General features: G+C 52.6%; 3 protein-coding genes across 27 annotated transcripts in view; 1 reads left to right on the top strand and 2 right to left on the bottom strand.

Moving 5' to 3' along the window:
- GUK1 (guanylate kinase 1) overlaps positions 1–16884 on the top strand; it is a 359169-nt gene that overhangs the window by 309305 nt on the left and 32980 nt on the right. Inside the window, exon 1 of one of the 22 annotated variants that reach the window (XM_050759372.1) lies at positions 9825–9828. The exons of the other annotated variants lie outside the window; for them this stretch is intronic. The gene's annotated coding sequence lies outside the window, so the exon portion shown is untranslated. Of the gene's footprint in view, positions 1–9824; positions 9829–16884 lie in introns of those variants that run through there. 22 annotated transcript variants of the gene reach the window in all.
- C1H1orf35 (chromosome 1 C1orf35 homolog) lies at positions 1147–3797 on the bottom strand. Its single transcript, XM_050759263.1, has 8 exons — positions 3475–3797; positions 3244–3394; positions 2988–3033; positions 2823–2905; positions 2665–2737; positions 2435–2520; positions 1704–1838; positions 1147–1623 (listed from the first exon to the last, which is right to left on the bottom strand). Exons 1-8 carry the CDS (start codon positions 3566–3568, stop codon positions 1503–1505), a joined length of 789 nt encoding a protein of 262 aa, XP_050615220.1. The 5' UTR covers positions 3569–3797; the 3' UTR covers positions 1147–1502.
- Positions 6993–9686, bottom strand: MRPL55 (mitochondrial ribosomal protein L55). 4 transcript variants are annotated; one of them, XM_050759843.1, is made up of 4 exons: positions 9542–9686; positions 8522–8604; positions 7979–8180; positions 6993–7232 (listed from the first exon to the last, which is right to left on the bottom strand). In XM_050759843.1, the coding sequence occupies exons 2-4, from the start codon at positions 8545–8547 to the stop codon at positions 7074–7076; spliced, it is 387 nt and encodes a 128-aa protein (XP_050615800.1). In that variant the 5' UTR covers positions 8548–8604; positions 9542–9686; the 3' UTR covers positions 6993–7073. The 4 variants fall into 4 exon arrangements, with proteins under 4 accessions (XP_050615800.1, XP_050615820.1, XP_050615811.1 ...); XM_050759863.1 differs by having other exon boundaries at positions 7979–8238; positions 9427–9639; XM_050759854.1 differs by having other exon boundaries at positions 8522–8607; positions 9427–9637.

The raw sequence follows: 16884 nt of genomic DNA, 5'->3' as shown, positions 1-16884 counted from the left end.
TCAGCCTGCTGCTGAACCCGCTTTGTATAACTGGCTATGGGGCAGGGCTACTGCTAGCATACATAGTGCTTTGTGCCAACCGGGGAATGGTTCCTGAGTGGGCACATCCCCAACTCTCCTCAAGATGCCATGCAGCGGGGAGCTGCCAGTCTGGGGGTACCTGTTTGTGGGATGTGGCCATCAGCAGGTCTAAGGTCTGCCTTCTGTTGGGCAGAGTCCCGACAACCTTCATCCCCCTTGACAGCACCCAAAACAGCAGTCTCCACTCCAGTAGCCACGTGAGGGTGAGGGCAGAGGTCAAAGCCACAGGAGCCACACCTTGGCCAGGGCCCTGAGGAAGGTCTGCTTAACTTCCTTTGAAGTCAGAAATAGGCCAGGCGAGGGAGCTCATGCCTCTGATCCCAAAACTGCAATGCTGCAGTGAACTATGATGCAGCCCAGGTGCCATCTTTATGCCATGCAGTCTGGTGGCCACACACATCCTGAACAGCCCTGATCCTTCTTAGGGCCAGGCAGAGGGGACACCCACCCCACTGGCCCGGGAGAAGCAGACCTGGGGGTTGGGGCAGCAGGCAGTTGGTGGAGTCCCCCAACCCCCACACCCAATTGAGGCTGTGCCTCCACAGACTATAGGGCTCTCTGCCCCAGGTTCCCACATTGCCAGCTGAGCACCCGCTTCCATGGCCTCGGCCCTCTCTGGGTTTTGGTGGGGCTCTGGGCACACACGGGAGGACTACATTCCCCCAGGACATTGAGAATCAGATGGACGCCGTGGCTCACGCCTGTAATCCCAACACTTCGGGAGGCCAAGGCGGGTGGATCATCTGAGGTCAGGAGTTCGAGACCCAGCCTGGCCAACACAGTGAAACCTCGTCTCTACTAAAAAATACCAAAAATTAGCTGGGAGTAGTGGCAGGCACCTGTAATTCCAGCTACTCAGGAGGTTGACAGGAGAATCGCTTGAACCTGGGAGGCGGAGGTTGCAGTGAGCTGAGATAGTGCCATTACACTCCAGCCTGGGAAACAAAAGCGAAACTAAAAAAAAAAATCACCAGGCCTCAGACTCCTGGAAGACAGACCCCAGCTCCAACCTCCCAGTGGGATCTCATTTAACTCCTGACACTGACCTTCCAATTAGGATGATACACCTTCCTTTTAAAATATATTTATTGAAATACAAAGAGTCAATGTAAGGAAAAATAGAGGTCACCATACTTGGCCACAGTTAGACCACTCATAGGCCCATGGCTGCTGTCTCTACTGGCAGAGGGAGTCCAGCTTCTACTGGTACCTCTGGGCAGGTTCACCTTCACAGGGCAAGCCAGGGACCATCCCCGTTATGTGAAACCTGGAGGTTTTCCAGAGCTAGCTCTCTAGCCATTAGCCCCACAGGCTGGTGCCCAGAGCCACTTCCACAGGAGCAGTCCCGGGCTTCACCCACACACGAGGGGCTTCCGAGGCAGGAGGCAAGCAAGGCAAAGGGAGAGTTCAGGGTCCAGCCATCAGGCCTCAGAGCCTCTGTCATGCCACCTGCGAGACGGACTTCTCCTGTCCCCACTGTGTCCCCGCTTCCTCCTCTTACAACAGGGGGAGTTGGAATAGGAGTCGTGGTGGTGCCTGGGCCTAGGGAGACCAAGGGCAGTCACTCAGAAGGAGTCAACCAGGCTCCCACCCACAAGAGGCAGACATAGACCAGGGCATACCTCTCGGGAGATGTGGGAGAGGAGGCAGCCTCAGCTGGCTGCCTATGCTCTTTGTCTTTCTTCTTCTTCTCTTTCTTGTGTTTCTTCTTTTTCTTTTTCTTCTTCTCCTTCTTGCTTTTCCTGTGGCTCTCAGAGCTACAAGGAGGATACAAGGCGCACCTCAGACCCTAGTCTTGCAGGCCAAGAGAGTGAACACAGACCCCAACCAGGAGATGAAGCCACCACCCACAAGTGCGTCTTGTTAAATCAGACTACCAATTCCACTCCTCAGTAATGCAGTCACGTGGCCAGTGGCTGCCCTGGGTTAGAAACTGATGCGATATCCCTATCTCCACAGCACGGCCCTGTTACACCCCAGCTGTGCCCTTGACAGGTTGACACCTTCCTACTTGCACCCACCAGGCCACTCTTGGGGTCAGGCCCAGGCTCACCACCCAAGAGAAGCCCTGGAGGTGTCACCCATGGAAGGAAAAGGCCCCGCCGCAGGTCCTGAGCGCCCTCCCACGGCGCAGCCCGCGACCACTGCCAGTACTTAGGACCTCTCTTCAAGGGTGACCCGAGAAACTCCCCTAGAGAAAAACCTAGGAGTAAGTGGGACAGGAAGTAAAGTAGGGCAGGCCACCGGCCGGGCCGGTGCGCCAAGAGAAGCTGCCACCTGCCGGAGCGGGAGCCGCTGAGGTCCTCCCGAGACCCCCTCCGGCGCGCAGCTCGCCCAGTAGGTGCAGCCTCACCTGCTTTCCGTCTGATCCTCCGCCCGCGGCTTCCTCCTGGCCGAGGTTGCCGAGGTCCCGGGCCCGCCGCTCTCTACGCGGTGATGCTGCGGGAGAATCGCGCTCTGGGGAAGAGTCTGAGGGCCGGCCCCACACCACGCCCCGCAGCGCCCCGGGGAGCTACGTTCAGTGCCCCCGCCCTGCGCCACCCCTGTTGGCCCCTGTTGCGGTCAGGCGGGGCGGGGAATTACCGTGAACACAGACAGCCCCAGTTTGGCGGCTTCCTTGTCCTCTCGGGACATCGCCACGCGGCCCACGGAGCCACTGCAGGAACACGGCGATGAAGACAGTCCGTCAAGGGCCCGCCTCACCCGAGCAATTCTGCCCTCCCCTGGAAACCTGCTCGCACCTGGCGCTCCCCAGCCCCAGCAGCCGGTCCACGCCCTTCTCCTCGGGGTCGCCTCCTTCCCGCTTGCAGACCTCCGCGAAATCCTGCAGGTGCGGGAGCACAGGCAGCGTTCGGGACGGCCCCACACCCACGGCCCTCCACGTGCCCCCCACCCCAGGGAGTTACCTCCTTGCTCAGGCCCGTGGGCTGCTTCTTCACGTTCTTGTAGCCACTGCGAGAGGACCAGAGCAGGCGTCAGGACGGACAGACCTCCTCCCACCACGGGTCCTCACCACTCCAGCCTTCATCCTGAGGGTCCCACCCACGCAAGTCCCCGCAGCCCCGCCCCCGCCCAGCCCGACCCCCAGCCCCCGCCCCTGGCCCCACCCTGCCCCGGCAGCGAAGTCCCAAGCACCGACCGCTGATGTCCGCGGACACTCACAGGGCGGCCAGCAGCGCCTCCCGCTCCGCCTCCCGCACTGCTGCCAGTTCCTCCTCGCGGCTCGGGCCCGCGCACGGCGCCCGGCCCTTGGCGTACCAGGTGAGGTCGCGGCCCTTCTGCCAGCGGCCTACGGGCGCCATCAGCGAGTTGCCTGCGGACGTAGGCGCCGTGAGCCCAGCGCCCCCCGGGAGGCCGCCCGCCGCGCCCACTGCGCCCACCGCGCCCACGGACCCAGGTAGTTCTCCCGCTGCTTGTCAGTCTTCACGTCCTCCCAGTTGAACTGGTCCTGCCCGCCGCGCACGCCTCCGCGACTGGAACCGAACATGGCGCCCGGGAGGCAGTTGCCTGGGGCCTGCGGCCTGCGACCCGCAACCCCGGACCCTCTGTACCTACTACCGTAGGACCCAGGCACGACCCCGCCTTCGCGTCGCGCGCCGTGACGTCACCCGGCGCCCACCCGGCTTCGCCCCGCGCGCCTGCGCAGCGCACCGCCCCGGCTCTGTGCTCCCGCGCGTCACCTTCAAGCAGGCTTTGGGCGCCTGCGCACTGCGCCTATCCTGCCCAGCGCGGGAACGCCTCTGAACTGTACGTTTAAAAATGGTTAAAACCCGGCTGGGCGCTGTGGCTCCCGCAGCACTTTGGGAGGCCCAGGCAGGCGGATCGCTTGAGGTCGGGAATTCCAGACTAGCCTAGCCAACATGGTGAAACCCCGTCTCTACTAAAATACAAAAATTAGCCGGGTGTGCTGGTGCACACTTGTAATCCCAGCTACCCAGGAGGCTGAGGCAGGAGAATCACTTGAACCGGGAGGCGGGGTTGCAGTGAGCCGAGATCGCGCCACTGCACTCCAGCCTGGGCGACAGAGCGAGACTCTGTCTCAAAAAAAAAAAAAAAAAAAAAAAAAGTTAAAATGGGCCGGGCGCGCGCTTGCTTGCGCGCCTGTAGTCCCAACGCTTTGAGGCTGAGGCGGGAGGATCTCTTGAGCCCAGGAGATCGCGCCACTGCGCTCCAACCTGAGCGAGTGAGCGAGACCCTGTCTCATAAAAAAAGAAAACACAGGATGCGCCTAGCTAACACCGCCAATTGGTCACTGCCAGCCGCGATTCCATATGGGGAGCTTAATAAGGTAATGCCCTAATGATTTGTGGAATTTCTGAGTATTACCCAGTAAACTTCTGGATGAACCAGCAGCTACCCAGACACCCTCAGAGCACTGGTCCCATCCTTGCCGTGGTAAACTGAATGTGCACCCTAACTCCCACGTGAAATCCTCAACCCAAGGCGTTGGTGCTTCGGAGGTGACTAGGTCATGACGACAGAGCCTTCAGAAAAGAGACCCGAGAGCTTTGTGCAGCTTTCCACTGTGCGAAGGCAGCGGGAAGTCTGTAGTCTGGAAGAGACCCCTTCCCAGAACCTCAGCATGATGGGCACCCTGATTTTGGAGGTTGTGGCATCCCCCTGCTTCACCTTTCCACTTTCATTCCCAGTGGTGACCAAGAAACAGAGTCCCTTAGCTGCTCTGTGACCTCGCCAACGGTATAATTTCGTCTGCAGACTTGAACCTGAGCCATAGCCATGAACGTTCCCAGGCACAGATGACAGCATCTAGGTTGTTGCTCAAAACACAGAAAGAAACTGGACCCAGCCTGAGCCAGATTCCTTAAACCCTCATATAAACTCCATTCGACAACCCCCTCCCCATGGACATACCTAGAGAGAACATTCATTTCTCTCACCACCCGTTGCAAGAACTGCTGCAGCCCACTCTGTACAAAAGCCCTGCTAATAAATGCTCTGGGCGCATTACCCTGGCATGCTCAATCTTTCTGTAGAATCCTAACCAGCCCCATCTCAGCATGGTGTGGGGCACTCCCTTGTGGGAACTCTACTGCCACCACTTTTGGGGCAATTCCAGCCACAGGTTGAACTGGATGAAACACAGGTCTAGTGTCCAGAACTGTGGGAAATTTCTGTTTCTTAGTGACCCAGTCCATGGGTCAGGCTGTTAGAGCAGCCTGGCAGACAGCCCATCTGGCTCATCTATCTACTTAGCAAGTACCGGCTGCCATCTCCCTCATGAGGTGCTGTGTGAGCTTGCATCATGGAGCAGGTGCATGGCAGGGGCAGAGCAGCAGGCCACAGCCTGGCACACAGAAGGTGACTGGCCCACTCCTGGGAAGGCTTCCTTGGGTGTAGGGCATCAACTCCTGGGTGCAATTGCGGCTTGCCAGGCCAGGGTGGACTTCGGCCATGTGGGCAGGGCCCGGCTGTGGAGTGTGACCACTGACTGGATATCAGGTGTGGTGGAGAGGGGATAGCAGGGCCAGGTGGACGTTGGGGAAGAGTCCAGGACGGCTCTGAGGCTCTGGTCTGGGCAACTGTGAGGATGAAGCAGCCACCTGTCAACAAGAGGACCAGGTTTCTGGGGAAGACCTGGTCAGTTTTGGGCCCATTAGCCTGACAAGCCATAGGCCACAGGAGGAGGGGTCACCGCAGTGGAGGTTGCATGGCCTGTGCCTGCTGGGTGGAGTCCCAGCTGGGGGCACTGATCACAGTGGTGTCCTCTGTGACAGCAGCAAAGCTGGACCCAGGAGGGTGGAGGTGAGGGAGTAAGTAGAGGGGCAGTGGAGTTCCCAGGGGAACCCACTATAGAGGGAGGAGGCTGGGTACACTGGAGGAGGGGGCCAAGTGACTGCACAGTGTGGCCGGGCAGCTGGCTCTATATGCCACAGGGATTGAGCCACAACTTCAGAGACGGGTCTCCAGGGAGGCTGCTCAGGAAGTAACCCTGCAAGGCAGAGTCCCAGGCGGCCACACAGCCCATCCATGTGAGGTCAGGCACTGCTGGGTCACAGGGACAGGGGACATCCCTTGCAGGCTCTTCTCAGCAGAGCTGAAGGCCAGCAGGATGAGCAGAGGGCCAGGAACAAACTTAAGGGACAAGGGAAGGGCCTGCGAGGTGCGGACACTGCCCAGGCTCCTCAGTTACAAGCACTGTCATCACAGGGGCACGACAGCACACTCTGACCTGCCTGGCAATCCCAGAACACCACTGCAAGAAGTGTTTGTTGGGTACTCCAGGTGTCAGTGAGACAGCCTGCCAGCTGGGACCCAGTAACACCCCAGGACAGGGACAGGAAGCAGTCCGGGCCCTGAGCTGTCCAAAACCTGGGCTGATGTGTGTGTGAAGGTGCCTACACATCAGCTGGAGCTGGTCCTAAGTGAAATCAGCCTCTGGACAGATGGAGCAGGGTCTGTGGATCTCCCTGGGCTGTGCTTTTCAGACCCCATTAGCAGTCAAGGACAACCAGGGCTGGCTGCTCCTCTGGGGACCCTCCCAGGGCAGGACCTTCCCTGGGGCAGCCTGGGAATGCAGGGCCAGGGCAGGGAGCTGCAGGCTGTGGTCCAGATGGTCCTAGGGCTGCCCCACCAAGGTTGATGCCTGAGTCCCAGAACACCCAGGCCCTCCTAGGAACCAACCTGAGGGCCACTGTGCTGTCAGGAGGGCAGTCGCCTTGGTGCCTCTGAGGCTGGGAAGGCACAGCTTAGAGCTTGGAGGTATTGGGTACTGCCTACACAGTTGTTCGTGGGCACCACAGCCCCAGAGCAGTGTCCAAAGCCCACAGGTTTGATCTAAACCAACCCTCGCCCTGCTAGTCCACTAAGCCCTCTCTGTGCTTGAGCTCGTGCCTTTCAGGGGACGAGCTGCCAGTCTGGGGCTCACACCAAGTGTGGAGACAGACACAGACTCCAGGTGGCAGCTTCGAGAATATGTGATTTAAGAACAGCCCTCCCATCTTATCAACGTCCCAGGGTGGCTGGAGCCACGGTCACTTCTTGGTCCTGTTCCAGAACTGTTGGTAGTGCTCCACATGAAAGTCATCACTGAGCTCTTGCTTGTACTCCTTCCTTGGCTGGAACTGAGCCTCACGCTTCCGCAGCCTGACCCGGCGTTCCTCAGGAGACAAGGTGTCCAGATCTATGGGCATCTGCAGGGGACAGACCAAGTTTTGTCCATGTGGATCGAGGGACCTTGAGAACTACTGAGGGGACAGCCCAGGGCCTTCCTGTCAACTTGTGTTTTCCATCCTATACTAGCTTAATTTTCAAACATTCTTATTGGTCTCTCCCTTCAAAGCTTTCAATCTTCAAAATAAATTGTTCTGTGTTTTCCCCAGATTTGATGTTTTTAAAAACACACAAGGCCAGGCATGGTGGCTCACTCATGCCTGTAATCCCAGTGCTTTGGGAGGCTGAGGTGAGAGGATCACTTGAGCCCAGGAGTTCAAGACTAGCCTGGGCAACAGAGAAACCCCATCTGTACAAAAAATATTTCAAAAAGTTAGCGAGGCATGGTGGTGTGCACCTGCAGTCCCAGCTACTCGGGAGGCTGAGGTGGGAGGACCGCGTGAGTCCAGGGGGTCAGGGCTGCAGTGAGCTGAGATCATGCCTCTGCACTCCAGCCTGGTTGACAGAGCAAGACCCTGTCTCAAAAAATAAATTTTAAAAATAAAAACACACTACTGGTTAGTCCTATCTAATTTTGGCGCTTAAGAGTCAGTTTTGGATCTGAGCCTTCCTCCAATCCTCCAACAACCACCTGCTCCCCTGACTCCTGTCATGTGGTACAGTGACCACAGCCACATGTCCATCCTAAGGCAACTGGCCACCAGCACCGCCACCACAGCCTGAACCCCAGCCCAGCACCTGGAAGCACCTGGAGAGGGAAGCTTACCGCCAGCATGCGCCGCGGCTCCCTGTAGCGGATGTGGATGGTGGAGCCATCCTGCTTCACCAGCAGTACAGGGTAGAGTCGTGCATAAGCTTGGCGGTGCACACGACTGAGTGAGGCCCTGCTGCTGTCGGCCTGCCAGGAGGATGTGTGCAGGTGGCGGAGTGCAGGTTCGGTGGCCTTCACGGTGCTCTGCCTCAGCAGGCTGCAGATAAACATGTAAGCACTGGTCCAACATGACTGAGGCTGGCCGTGATGGGGCACTGCCCGGCAACAGGAGACACTACCAGAGCTGGTGACCCATGCCAGGAGCAGGATGAGCCTCAGGGCTTCCTGAGGAGCCGCAGGCTGTGGTCAGAGCCGCTCTGGCCCCCTAGCCAGGAAGAGCTTGCCAGGCTGAGCAAGGGCACAAAGCTTCCAGCACAGGGGACAGTGGATAATAGCTGGGACTAGGGAGGATTAGAATGGCCATTTCCTGCTGAATAGAGGGGTTCCCTGGGGTGGCCCCTGACAGTAATACCCAGGGGCCTAAAAGTCCATGCTTACCCAAGCAGGCTGCCCACGGCCGCCATTCCTCCTTAGAGTCCCGTGGCACGTGGTGGTGGTAAGTACAGGCCCTGGCGTGCAACCTGCTAGGCAGAGAATGAAGACATCTTTTTTAAAAGGTTCTTCCACCTAATGGGTTCACATCAAATCCCAGCCCAGGATGCTTCCAAGACACATGTAATTAACACGCCACTCACCAACCTCTCCCAGCAACCCTTGGACTTCTCAGAACCGCCTGTAGAGGTTTTTCCAAAAGCAGAAGTTGGTCACTACTCCCAAAAATTCTGACTCAGTCTGCGGCAGGGCACAGGCTGTTTGTTCTGGCCGTTACCGAGTCTGGGAAACCTCTCTAAATGGACTGCAGCCTCAAAAGTGGAGCTGAGGTCATGCCTTGCTTTCTAAGGTCATTGCTAGTTTTAATAAAAACCCAGTCAGGTGAGGATTGTCATGCTTGCTTAAAGGAGAATGGAGGCCCAGGGCTGCTTTGCTGTGACCTGGATTCCCATGGGAGTCTGTGCTGAGTTATCCGAGGTGAAAGCCCAGTTTCCAATACTCAGATTCCAGGAGACGAGGCTGCACGGCGGCCGAGCGCCCAGCTTCCTCTGGCGTACCCCTTTCACCAGGGAAGGGACCTGAAGACAGGTCCGGCTGCCTCTAAAATGGAAATCCTGCTCCGTGTCCTATGCCGACATCCCTCTCCCTCGGCCTCACGAGCACAGGAGCCTGGGGCTGGTCCAGGAGGGTCTTCAGGGGAAGCTCCCTCTTCCTTCCTGCTAGACCGCATGGGGACAAGGGCCCAGTACAGGTGCAGCCCCCAGTCCCCTTCCCTGCCTCCCTCCCTCCGGACTCCACAGGGAGAGTACAGCGCCCCCCGCCTCTGCTCCCCGCCCACACGAGGCGCCAACCTGCAGCCGCCACAGTCGCTGAGGAGGGGCCTGAGGACAGGCGGTCCTGACTCCCACTGCCCGGTGGAAACTAAGACCAGGGACGAGGCCACGCAGGAGGTCACAGCACACTCACTGCGTTGGGTGCTGCAGCGCTGCAGCCCACAACGTCACTAGCAGGCGCTGAGTCGCGCGGCAGGACGTATTCCATGGCGGGGCGAGGCAAGAGTGGGCGGTGAGACACCAAGATATACCCCCCCGTTGGGCGGGGCCGGCGCGGTGTGATGTAATCTCGTTGGCGGGGCGAAGCCTAGGTAGGCGGGGCCTGCGGGGCGCTGTGGCAGTAGGAGGAGCGAGGCGGAGTCGGCCAGGTGACCTCCGTTCTTACGGGAGGACCAGGGCAGGCCAGCTGGGTCGAGGGGGACCCGCGGGTCTGAGGGAGGACCCAGGGTGGGGAGCTGAAGGAGGATCCGCAGGGCTGAGGGAGGATCCAGGAGAGTTGAGAGAGGTCCCGGAGGTCTGAGGGAGGACCCAGGGGTCCTGAGGGAGGACGCAGGGGAACTGAGGGAGGATCCGCGGGGCTGAAGGGGCACCAGCTGGGCTGAGGGAGGACCCAGGTGGGGCTGCGGGAGGACCCCGGTGGGGGCTGAGGGAGGGAGGATGCGCGGGGCTGAGTGGGCACCAGCTGGCCTGAGGGAGGATCCAGGGGGAGCTGCAGAAGGATCTGCGGGGCTGAGGAAGGATCTAGAAGGGGTGAGAGAGGTCCCAAGAGGCTGAGGGGGGATCCGCAGAACTGAGGGAGGTCCCAGGGGGCAGTGAGGGAGGATCCTTGGGCGCTGAGGTGGGAATCAAGGGAGGCTGAGGGAGGATCTCTGGGGATGAGGAAAGTTCAAGGTGGGGCTGAAGAGGGACGCAGCGGGCTGAGGGGGACCTGAGAGGCTGAAGGAGGATCTGAAAGGCTGATACAGCAGGGCTGAGGGGGGATCCGCGGGGTTGGCGGAGGCTGAGGAATGACCCTGTAGTTCAAAATGGAGTAATTTATGTCACAACGTAACCAAAATGGAGTGGGGAGGGCCCTAAGGAAGCAGCTGTCACGCATTTCTGAATTGCCAGTGAGGCTCGCTATTACCTTGTAAGCAGAGTTTATTCCGGGCATTTCCACTGGCCTGCAGTATTCCAGATGAGATGTTTGGACCAGGGCAGGCAGATAGCATCGCTTATCTGCCCCCAGCGAACCAGGGTCACTTTGTGCAGTGAGTTCATGAGACCAGGGCCTTTGTTTTGTGAAAGTTACGAATAAGGAATGAAATCACGTTGTCAGGCCCAGACAGACAGGGCTGGGAAGGGCAGGAGGCTCAGGCTTAGTGTGTGAGATAAGAACTATTTACAAGGACTTTCGAAAAACCTCTCAAGAAACCCTTTTGTGTCATTCGCGGGTCTCCTACTTTGATAAAATTTAGACGATCTCTGTGACTACAGTAATTCAGATAAGATGCTCGGAAGAAACATTTGCCCAGTAATGGCAGCTCCACCAATGAACTGAGGACAACTTTGAGCTTTGGCGTTGGGCCTCTGGAACCAATGAACTCTTTCTAAGCAGCTTCTGTGAACCTCTCCCATTTCGCTGATAAAAAGTTCCCTCTACCCTTCCCTCACCAGGAGTGCTGGTGGCTTGCTGTTGTTGACAAAAAGAGTCAAACTGTAAAATATTTCAAGAGATTTATTCTGAGCCAAATATGAGTAACCATGGCCTGTGACACAGCCCTCAGGACAGAGGTCCTGAGAACATGTTCCCAAGGTGGTTAGGGTGCAGCTTGGTTTTATACGTTTTAGGGAGGCATGAGGCATCAATCAAATACATTTAAAACCTATATTGGTTTGGTTCAGAAAGGCATGACAACTCAACGCGGGGGTCGAGGATGGTGGCTTCCAGCTTATAGGTGGACTTAAAAATTTTGTTTGACAATTGGTTGAATTTACCTAAAGACCAGGGATTAACAGAAAGGAATGTCTGGGTTAAGATAAAAGACTGTGGGCCAGGTACAGTGGCTCACGTCTGTAATCCCAGCACCTTGGGAACCTGAGGCAGGCGGATCACGAGGTCAGGAGTTTGAGACCAGCCTGACCAACATGATGAAACCTCCTCTCCACTAAAAATACAAAAATTAGCCGGGCATGGTGGTGTGTGCCTGTAATCCCAGTTACTCAGGGAGCTGAGGCAGGAGAATCACTTGAACCCGGGAGGCAGAGGTTGCAGTGAGCTGAGATTGCACCACTGCACTCCAGCATAGGTGACAGAGTGAGACTCCATCTCAAAAAATAAAAAAATAAAAAAATAAAAAAAAATATATATATATATATATGATTGTGGAGACCAAAGTTCTTATTTGCAGAAGAAGCTTTCAGCTATTAAGCTTCAGAGAGAATAGGTTGTAAAATGTTTATCAGACTTAAAGTCTATGTTGATGTTAATGCCAGAGAGGTATAATGAGGCATGTCTGACCCCCACTTCTTATCATGGCCTGAACCAGTCTTTCAGGTTAAATTTTAAGAGTTCCAGGCCAGGCACGGTGGCTGACACCTGTAATCTCAACACTTTGGGAGGCAGAGGCGGGTGAATCACTTGAGGTCAGGAGTTCAAGACCAGCCTGGACAACATGGTGAAACCCAGTATCTACTAAAAAATATACAAAAATTAACCAGGCATGGTGATGCGCGCCTGTAATCCCAGCTACTTGGGAGGCTGATGCAGGAGAATCACTTGAACCCGGGAGGTAGAGGTTGCAGTGAGCAGAGATCGCACCATTGCACTCCAGCCTGGGTGACAGAGCAAGACTCCGTCAAAAAAAAAAAAAAAAAAAAAAAAGGAAAGAAAAGAAAATTAAGAGTTCCCTGGCCAAGGAGGAAGTCTATTTAGATGGCTGGGGAGCCTTATAAGTTTTTTTTTATTTTTGGTTTACACTTGATACAATAAAAACTTCAGCTGAATTAAATTTAAAGTTTAATTGAGCAATGAACGATTCACTAATCACGCAGCCCCCAGAATCACAGCAGATTCACAGAGACTCCAGCGCAGCCATGTGGTGGAAGATTTGTAGACAAACAAAGGGTAAATGATGTACAGAAACTGGAAGTGAAGTACAAAACGGCTGGATTGTTTTCAGGTTGTGTTTGCCTTATTTGAACACAGTTTGAACACTCAGCAGTATATGAATGGTTGAAGTGCAGCCTCTGGGATTGGCCAGGAGGCAGCTATTGTTACAGTTGCATACTCCTGTTAGGTTTTCAATCTATCTACCTTAAGCTAGGTTGCAGTTCATCCGCAAGAACTCAAATATAGAAGTATGAAGTCCTTCTCAGGCCATATTTAGTTCGCTTCAACAACTCCCCTCTTTTGGTCATTTTCTCAATTTTGAGAGATTGACCAAAACTTTAGTTGTTGTCACTGTCACCATTGTAGATGTACTTATTTGCTCCTGAAACCCACTGGGAAACATTAGAACAATGAGTTTTCCAAAGGTAGGAACAAAGACTGAGTAGAGGGTATGTCTTTATGCTGGAACATTCTGTTTACAGGAGAAAAAACCTGGTCTGTTCTAGGATTTATGTGTATCCTTAGTTTGATTATGTTACATGTAGCATGAGTGACTCCATTTTAGTTTGGTTTGGCCTGTTGGGACCTAGTGCATGAGCTTAGTCCAAAACAATGGCCTCCCATAATTGTGTTTTTTTAAAAAAATTCCCCCTTTTTGGTCAGGTTCTCACTTAGGTGAGAGTGTGACCAAAATTTGGGGCCTTAGCACCACTCTGTTACCATCATTTTGGGTTTCTGGTGTCAGCACATCATTCATAGGTTATGGTATCCTCATGGTCACATATTTCTTTCAGCTCTTTCATTCCAGTTGAAGAGAGACCATTTGAGGTTCTAGAGATGGCTGCATGCAAACATTTAAAACCTTAGAGAGAATACAGTGCACCAGGGAGACTATTATTATGCCTATTGGGAGGATAATACCAAGAGTTTGGAGTGTGCTCGTTACCCAGGGTCCGCATAAACCAAACCGCCTAAAATTAAATAGATTAAAGAATGAGTGAGATAGGCCGGGCGCGGTGGCTCAAGCCTGTAATCCCAGCACTTTGGGAGGCCGAGGCGGGCGGATCACGAGGTCAGGAGATCGAGACCATCCTGGCTAACACGGTGAAACCCCGTCTCTACTAAAAATACAAAAAGAAATTAGCCGGGCGTGGTGGCGGGCGCCTGTAGTCCCAGCTACTCCGCCTCCTGGGTTCACGCCATTCTCCTGCCTCAGCCTCCAGAGTAGCTGGGACTACAGGCGCCCGCCACCATGCCCGGCTAATTTTTTGTATTTTTAGTAGAGACGGGGTTTCACTGTGTTAGCCAGGATGGTCTCGATCTCCTGACCTCGTGATCCGCCCACCTCAGCCTCCCAAAGTGCTGGGATTACAGGCGTGAGCCACCGTGCCCGGCCTGAATTTTTATAATCTACATTTAATGTATTCCTCCATAGGCCACAAGTGCCAGCAGCTGCACAGGTACTTTTCTGTTTAGCTAATTCTATTATTTAGCATAACTTTCACAAGAGAATTTAAAGTCTGTTGTGTAATGATAGCCTTTACAGTAGAATCTGCTAGAGAGCCTATTATGAGGGATACATTTTAAATTATTGCCTATTTTATTCTAAACCAAGGAAAAAGGATCTAACAAATGACGTCCTTTTAGAAAAGTGAAGGCCCCCTGGCAATGTTCTCTAAAGAGATTCCGTTAAAACCCATGATGTGGGTTAAGAGGAGTTTTTACTGATTATGAGGAAATGTATGTACAATTAAAGTTTTTCACCTACATTGGGCCTTCATCTTGTCCTTATCAAAGTATAAGATTATTCATGTATAAGGCTGGCTGCAAAATCCTTCACAAATAAAAGTATACCGTATAACTGAACATAATAGAACCCATTTTCTATTGTTCATAGAGGCATAAACAGGGAAAAAATATTCAAAGATAAGAGTCTTATGATAGAAGTCTTGATCCATGATCTTGGGAAAAGCTGTTCACGTCAAGGATGCCACCTTCTTCTGGGAAGAAACTTTCTGGGTTAGTTTTACCTTAAGGATTCTGAAAGGTGTACAGTTCCGCGAGTGTAGAGGGACCCCTCTCAGTTGTTTATGAACCCAAGGTTCAAGGTTCCAAAGTTTTGTTGCAGTATAGAAGGACAGTCTTTCTCTGATGTTCTCAGAGGATTCAGTCTTCAGGTTCTAGATTGTGAAGGGGTTGATTGTCCTCAGTGAATCATAAAAAGTTTTCTTTATCTGGTGAAAATATACTCTGGCATAGTAATTAGCTGCTATAACATAAAACATGCATTGAAAATGACAGTGCAATGAAATTCTTTTATACATGTTTAAATGACCCATTGGCTTCAGGTAGCCAAATGTACCTGAAGGTTTGATTACCTTCCCAGGAATATGGAACCAACCATTGGTTTTATTTTTTATTTTTATTTATTTATTTTTTTTGAGATGGAGTCTTGCTCTGTCGCCCAGGCTGGAGTGCAGGGGCCTGATTTCGGCTCACTGCAACCTCCGTCTCCTGGGTTCAAGCGATTCTCCTGCCTCAGCCTTCTGAGTAGCTGGTACTACAGGCACCCGCCACCACACCCAGCCAATTTTTACATTTTTAGTAGAGACAGGGTTTCACCATATTGGCCAGGCTGGTCTTGAACTCCTGACTTTGTGATCCTCACTTTGGCCTCCCAAAGTGCTGGGATTACAGGCGTGAGCCACTGTGCCTGGCTGCTTTTTTTTTTTTTTTTTTTTTTTTTTTAAACAAGAATCATCTGCTTATTTTACAGAGTAATTATTTAAATTGAGTACATTTGGGCACATTAGATATTGGACATGAAAAATGTTTGTATCAGAATGAGCATCAGAAAAATAGCAACTCATCTTACACATAATAACTAGAAAATATTATTCTGTCTGATCATTTAAGTGTTACAGATCCTGAGAATGTTATACACTGAACAAATTAGGTACTACCTTAAAATTAAATCTTGCTTGGAAATAATCCTTTAAAAAATGATCTGAGGTACAAATCATCTATGTGTTAAACGCGAGTCTTTGACATTATACAAAGAGTTTAAACAAATATATCAATTACAGGTTAGTGACTCTTAAAATACCTACCAGTCAGGTTCAAGGACACACTGTTCCACAGTTTCCCATAAGCTGAGGTTTTCCATTGCAGCCTCCACTTGCTCTTTGTTGTTTATCTGTGTGCTGATGTCTTCTTCTGTTGAGTGGGTTCCTTCAGAAATGTAGATTTCCAACTTATGTTTAAATGGTAAACACCGCTGAAGTTTTATTCTTAAGCACAGCCCCATAAGAATCGCCAAATATCAATGAGGTACTCTGGTGTAAACTTGGTAATAACCAGATAGTCTTCTTCATTTATCTCCTTAACTTCCATGTAACTTTCCTTTACCAATTCCAGTTCTTCTAATGTATTGAGCTTTTCTAGGTCCCAGATAGTTTGAATCAAATCATAAACCTCTAGCGCTTTCTCTTCCATGATCCCAGGCTGCCCAGCAGCTCCTCACTCAAAAAGGCCCGAGAGCCACAGGACTCTGCTCAATGTCCAGGAGAGCAGCCTCAGCTCTGCTGTCCCTGGCAACTGTGGAAGCACTGGTTTTAAACAGTTTTTGCAATTTACAAATTAACCACATCAGTATATTCAATTTGGATCATTTTATCTTTTCCATGATGAGTCATAAAATCCAGAACCTTTAATAACAAAAGCCTTAGAGTCTCAAGAGGGACAAGGTGGCCATCCTGGTTTTCCATGAGTCCATGCTTAACATTGGACTTATGTCCTCTTGAATACCAGTTTTTTTTCCAATTTAGGTACATAGCACTGATAACTAATGGGTTATCATAGGTAATTTGACTCAGACCTTGAAGTTCAAATTGTATATCTAAACAATTTTAGTATTGGCTGGTTTAACATGAAAATCTGGCAAAGTATTTTCTTGGAATTTAAATAATTTTTTCTTTTTTTTTTTTTTGAGACAGAGTCTCACTCTGTTGTCCAGGCTGGAGTGCAGTGGCATGATCTTGGCACACTGCAGCCTCCACCTCCTGGATTCAAGTGATCCTCCTGCCTCAGCCTCCCAAGTAGTTGAGATTACAGACTTGCACTGCATACCCAGCTAATTTTTGTATTTTTAGTAGATACGGGGTTTTGCCATGTTGGCCAGGCTGGTCTCGAACTCCTGACCCTGTCAGGTGATCTGCCCATGTTGGCTTCCCAAAGTGCTGGATAACAAGTGTGAGTCACTGTGCCTGGCCTGTATTTAGTTAATTTTTTCTGTTCCACTCGGGTTAGCAGTTTTATTCAAGGGAATCTGGTTATTTCTGTCATGTATAATAACATAATAACCATAATTATGATTGACAGTATAT

This window comes from Macaca thibetana, chromosome 1, assembly GCF_024542745.1.
Source record: "Macaca thibetana thibetana isolate TM-01 chromosome 1, ASM2454274v1, whole genome shotgun sequence".
Lineage (NCBI taxonomy): Eukaryota > Metazoa > Chordata > Mammalia > Primates > Cercopithecidae > Macaca > Macaca thibetana.
This window is presented reverse-complemented; position numbering and strand designations above follow the sequence as displayed.

Coding starts and splice junctions, on each gene's coding strand:
- C1H1orf35 (XM_050759263.1), bottom strand. CDS start 3,568: ATGTTCGGTTCCAGTCGCGGAGGCGTGCGCGGCGGGCAGGACCAGTTC. Junction 3,395..3,474: donor GCAGCGGGAGAACTACCTGG/GTCCGTGGGCGC, acceptor CTACGTCCGCAG/GCAACTCGCTGATGGCGCCC. Junction 1,624..1,703: donor TCTCCCACATCTCCCGAGAG/GTATGCCCTGGT, acceptor TGGTCTCCCTAG/GCCCAGGCACCACCACGACT.
- MRPL55 (XM_050759843.1), bottom strand. CDS start 8,547: ATGGCGGCCGTGGGCAGCCTGCTTGG. Junction 8,181..8,521: donor GCCGTGGGCAGCCTGCTTGG/GTAAGCATGGAC, acceptor GTTTATCTGCAG/CCTGCTGAGGCAGAGCACCG. Junction 7,233..7,978: donor AGCCGCGGCGCATGCTGGCG/GTAAGCTTCCCT, acceptor TGTCCCCTGCAG/ATGCCCATAGATCTGGACAC.